The 6,026-nt window shown below is 39.6% G+C and overlaps 1 protein-coding gene across 1 annotated transcript in view; it reads right to left on the reverse strand.

Annotated features, from left to right (window-relative positions):
* Positions 1-5,267, reverse strand: part of LOC132955988 (cytohesin-3-like) — a 33,859-nt gene extending 28,592 nt beyond the window's left edge. The window contains exon 1 of the mRNA XM_061029114.1: positions 4,856-5,267. Coding sequence (XP_060885097.1) covers positions 4,856-4,874 — 19 coding nt within the window. The 5' untranslated portion in view covers positions 4,875-5,267. The remainder of the gene's footprint in view (positions 1-4,855) is intronic.
* Positions 5,268-6,026: the final 759 nt, after the last annotated feature.

Here is a 6,026-nt window from a genome sequence, read left to right on the forward strand (position 1 = left end):
AAAAAAAAAAAAAAAAACACTTTTCAGGAAATATAATAGGTTAATACATATTGATAATTAACGGATATTAAACAAGATTTCTTTTTTTAATCTACTGCAAATACTGGTCAGGGAGGCAGTGAGAACGAGAGAGGCAGACAGGTAAGAGACTGCAAGTCAGAGCCTAATGAAACCATCACCAATTGTAGTTATTTGTTTGGTAATTCATAATTCCAGGGGGAATCCGCTGAAGAGAGTGAAGCGGTGATAGCAGGTAGTAATTTATGTGTTGAGAGCTGTGTTCAGAACTCTGTATTCTCCCAGTGATTAAGGGTAGGTCAGTTGTTTTGTTGAAGTGAAGGGGAATGTGTTCCCTGCACCTGCCTGGAAGTTGAGACACATTGACTATATTTATACGGTCAATGTTCTGTACCTATAAACACAACACCTGATTTCATTCAAGAGTCCTCAAAGATGTCTTTATTCTTACACAAAGATTTTTTTTGGTGAATTCTGTTCATTTCAGCATTTTATTACTCTTACTCCCCAAACAGCTTTTTACTCTGCACATATTAATCCCCCGTCTGAAGCGTCACAAAGCTGCAACACAGACGAGAAACTATAAGAGAGCCAAGTGTTCAAACTCAGGGCGTCCTTCCAGCTGCTTTCCAGCCAATTTCTGCTTCTGTGTTCTTTCCACTTCTCCATCCAGCTATAGCATGATGCTAAAAATAGACCCATGATGAGTAATAAAAAAAACTTGTAGGATTATGAGCCTGTTGCTGATTTTCATCCCAACCCCTGACTGCTGCGGGGCGTGTAAACTTGAGTGGAGAAGCGCCAAGTCTGATTAGCGGGAGCAGTAAAAAAATGTACTAATGAATTCCATGTTTGGGTGTTATCATTTATAGTCAATGATGTCTCACCTAATGAAATGGTTTTCCATTGTTATCCAGTTTAGCATCTCTAATGTCCACTTCCAATTTACAAAAAAAACCCTCGCAGCACAGACACTAAACTGCCCCTTTCTTACACAGAATATTTCTAATGTGTGATGCATTGTGGGAGATTTATCTTGTTTTGGCATTTATTAATCCTAAAGGATAGCCATGACATCTGTTGGCTCTGTTCTCTGTCTGTTGTACTCCCTGATGCAGAAATGATTATAGTCCCATTATCTATGTTTGCATGCATACTGCGCAGGCCGGCGTGCGATCCATAATGTACACACACACACGAGGGGTCATGTGCACATTAGTTGGCATGCAGAAAAAGGCCCTCAAAGTAAAAAGGCAAAAGCTCGTCATTAGCTGGATTCAGGTCATAAAGATATTACACTCTTGTGTTTCCGGGGCTTATCTGAGTTGGCGAGCTTCTCTTGATGAAGGTGTAACTTTGACATCGGCTGCTGTGAGTAAGTGTTGGAGACAAATTTAGCTCAAGAGTGCCAGCGCTGTGATACAAGGTGTGTGTGTGTGTGTGAACAATGTTAAGTGTGTGAGACAGTGAAGGTGTCAGTGAGCGAACTAGAGCACTTAATTACTTTAACATTTATGGTAAGTTATTTGAATTATTCACACACACTGTGTCGCGCGAGGGCTGCACATATAATCTTTTCTGAGTGTGTGTCGTGTGTTTCCAGCTCGATCGCAGGCAGCAGCGTGCCTCCACTGCTCTCTGACATCCTGTCACATGTTTCACAATCTTTTTGACTGCTCTCATGTATGGAGGGTGCACCGGCGGGACATGTGATTCTCTTCTATATCTTGAGGGGAAATTTAGGGCTACAGTGAGTCCATATACAAAGAGGATATTAAACATTCTAAACTTTCATTAAGCCTCATCCCCTTTTTGGGACCCCCTTGAAAACAAGGTGATACACCCCAAGGGGCTTATCCTAGTATAATAAATAAATATCAATTAAACATCATTTAGATCATCATTACATACTAAAACTACCCCCCTAATCCCCACACAATGAAGTTAGATAGTGTTCATGCAATGAGAGTTATTAGACACTGAGTGGATACAACCTTCAAATGTAGGAGCAGGTAGCAGCTGTATGCTTTTCAATACCATTCTTTATTAAAGTATTTATCTGGTATACTTGTATCAGCCAATAAACTAATGTGTGTACTGTAGTTGGTATCAGGAAGAAAAAATCCTGTTAAAGCATCTTTAGCACAATGTTTTAACCAGATGAAAGGTAATGATGTGTCCAAAAGATGAAGGTTGCATCCTCCCTTGATCGTCATTGGGATATAAGCATTAGAGGCCGACCGATTAATCGACCTGCTGATATTAGCATTATCCAGTGTCTATCGGTATCGGCTAATTTTTATTGCAGATACGCACCGATATTACAAGATTTATTCACTAGGCAAATAGCTTTTCATTTGAATTTCATTGTATTAAACTAGCAGTTCCCTTTCACCGCTATATGGATTACAACGAGCGATATCACCCTCCAGAGTGTGAAGCGCTGATGCAAATCATTTCCACAAGTGTTTGATCTCAATAAATGAGTATATCTATCTCTACAGATGGAGCAAAGATCTTAGAAAGATATCGTTCAATATATCGGTATCAGATTTTGTCTCCCCCAATATCGGTATTGGCCTCAAACATCTCATATCGGTTTGGCCCTGATAAGCATTCACAAGAAACACATCACATGTCTGAATTTATCGCAATACATTAGCAAAAAAAAGAGGTTTAATGTAGTCAAACAATGCTTTTTACCAGTTGTACGAGGCCTGTGTTGATTAGCTTTCACAACATTTTGATGCAGTCAGACGAAGCTAAAGCTAACTATCAGCTACTCTCCGATTATTTAGTGGATTTGTTTTGGATTGAGAAGGGACATGTGGCAGACACAGGTGTTCTGTCAAACATGAAGAACAGCAGAAAGACCCAGAAACTGTGAGTTAAAGCTAATATGTACTTTAATTTTTTCTTTATTTATCACAATTCATATCGTTACTGTTATCACACGTCGCATATTTTTCTCATATCGTGAAGTTCAAATGTACACACTCAAATTCAAGCTAGTTATTCAGAAATATGTTTTTTTCTTGGGCTATTAAACAAAGAAAGGGTTGTTAAGATTATGGGTTTCTTTTCCAAGAGTGACCTGGCCAAGTCTGTCAGCACAGTCAGCAAAAGTTTCCTATACGAACAATAAGCAGCCATACAAACATAATATTAGATACACAACGTTAATACATCAGAAAGACATGAAATAACAAGTGAAAGCAGCCAATGTTTGTCAACGTCAACCACATTTATAATTATATCATGCCAAAACATCTACAGCTCCAAGACATTTAATATCCAATGAGAGCAGTTCCTTAAGTTTCCCACCTTACACATTTAAAGGGCTCTTTATGTTCTGACCTTTAGAGCAGAAAGTGAGAAAAGATTGAAAGTCCCTGTACTCTTCTGACTGATAATACAAAGGAAGCAAACCTATGAAATAGTCTTTTAAGTAAGATAACCGCAGTGTTTGACCGTCCAACACGTGCATACAGCAAACGGTGATGAGTGAGAGTTTTAAAAGTTGAAGAGATGAAGCTCAGTAGAAGGTATAGCTGTATGTTCTGTGAATTATTTCTGCTCAAATGTTTCACCATGAAAGAAAGGGGTCCCTTTGTGACTTATCCTCTGAGGACCATGGATGTACAAAGACAGATTCAAGATCGTCTAAAAACACTTGAGAAAAATGTAGTTAATGAAAGAAAACAGAGACATAAAAGTATGATTACGTTCAGATCTAGAGCAGGCTGTAACTTCATACAGTAAAGTATAGAACCATATAAAATAAGACAAAATGGGTCATTCCCATTTAGCAGGATGGTTAAGATGCATTCAGGCTGAGAACAATGTCGGGCTCAAAAAGTGGAAGTCCACATGAGACCCTCTGCTAATCTCTCACAGTTTAACTGACAAACTCTTATCAGACTATGACCATTTGTTTACACTACACTGCCTTCAAGGCTCTGAGTCCACAGAGCGGTTTGGATTATCATGCTCAGGAGCAGAGGCTGCATGTGTGTGTGTTTCAGCACCACTATCATATCATAACTGATACGGGACTCTGCAGCCTCCATGTGAGCAGTAATCCAGGGTCAGGCTGCAAGCTGCACGGGGTCCGTTTCATTCAGATTGTATCACTCAATCACAGAAGCATGTCTGTGTCACTGTAGACTTGTTCTTCAGTTTATTTACACATCCTGTTCAGTACAAGTTGTGGAAAAGCAAATGGTTATAATGCCTGACCCCAAACTACAATGCATCCACAGTTAGGGTTTCACTGACAGATTTATTACCTCATGCTTTAACTCATATTATATTTCATACACTGTGCAGCTTTTAGCAACCTGATCATGTTTTACTGTGGGTTAATCCCTAAACTATCACTACAGGGATGTATTTTCCTCCTGTTTTACATGTTTGCAAGAGGAAGTAGATCCCTGCTCCTCCATATGGGACCTCTGCCAGAAGGATTTCTTATCATTTTCCACCACTTTTTAGAGGCTTCCAGCGGCGCAACGAGATAAGTGAGAGCAACTTCAAAGCTTACAGCAAAGACATCAAACAGATGGAAATGGTGCATGGATGATAACATTTGCAGAGTTTTATTTTTGTTTCTGCACAGCCAAGACTCTTTCTCACCTGCGAGTTGCAGTGTTATTGTGAGAAGTGCTGGTTTAATTGAAGGTTTAAAATAATGAGACGACAACTCTGGTTGTTTTGTGTCTCCCGTGTCCACTGACTCACACATCCATCCATGCATCCATCCATGCATCCATCCATGCACACTGGGCAGAGTGGGGGGAGAGAGGAAACCAGTGTGGAAATGGAAAAACAGCCTTACCGTGATTGTCTTCATCCATGTTGACTGAGGCGGTGACAGGTTCAGTCCGAGACAAGGTGTGACCGACTCAAACCTCGCGGAATATGTATTTGTACTGACTGATTTTCAACAGTATTTTCTGTGACAAACAGTCCAAACCCCGGTGTGTTGACAGACAGATATGTGAAGTGGGCTCCTGCGCATGTGTCAGCTGGTTAAATGCTCGTAAAAAAAAAACAGGAGAGGAAAAAAAAGAAAGAAGAAAAAGCCGCAGTCTGGGTGTAAATTACAGACAAGGGTCCTAAATGTGGCAGAGAGATTTTTAGATGTGTCTGCCCGCGTTGTTAGACATCCCTCTCTCTGCTCTCTGCTCCATCCTCCTCCGGCTGCTCCGTCTGCATTCACTGCAACCGCGGCGACGTCACCAAGCCCCGCCCCTGCTAATAACACCCCCACACTAAACACACACACACACACACACACACACACACACACACACACACACACACACACACACGCACAAACATGAGCATTTCAAGTAGACTAATTAACGTTTATGAAATATAAAAATATAAAACACCAACCATTCTTGTGTATGCCACTTTTACACTTTAATTTCTATATTAAAATAATTTAATATTATAGTTTTCTCTTTCATTTAAAATTGCATTCATTACATTAAACTTCATCGGAGCAGATGTTGGTTAAGCACATTATTATTATTATTATTATTAAGCTGACCATAAAGGTGAATTTTAATAATTACCCCATCATTGGCTATAAACAGATCTGAAAGAACATCTGCAAGGCTGGATTTTGCATTTGTTCCTCTGATTTGCAAATAGATTCAGGTATCTGGGTGAAACTAAGGTGTTATATATCAACCCTGTAGGAGCCCTCCTGACTGAGTGAAAGGTTAAACATGATTCTAATTTGACTTATCCCTTGAATTGCACAATAATAATTACAACCTTTTCATACGATGTTTTGAGTAAGAGGCACTGTATTTCAATTATCTCATCTGATTTCATGGATTAGTGATAATCCAAAATTTAGGCCAACATTGGCATTAGGTATTTGTCCAAATAATCTCACCACAAGGTTTATTAGTATGTGTTCTGGAGCTTTTCATCCATGGGAGGATTATAGACAAGTAAAACACAAGACTTTACAAAGCCTCTCAGCCCTTCAA

This window comes from Labrus mixtus, chromosome 21 (genome assembly GCF_963584025.1).
Source record: "Labrus mixtus chromosome 21, fLabMix1.1, whole genome shotgun sequence".
In the NCBI taxonomy this organism is placed as follows: domain Eukaryota; kingdom Metazoa; phylum Chordata; class Actinopteri; order Labriformes; family Labridae; genus Labrus; species Labrus mixtus.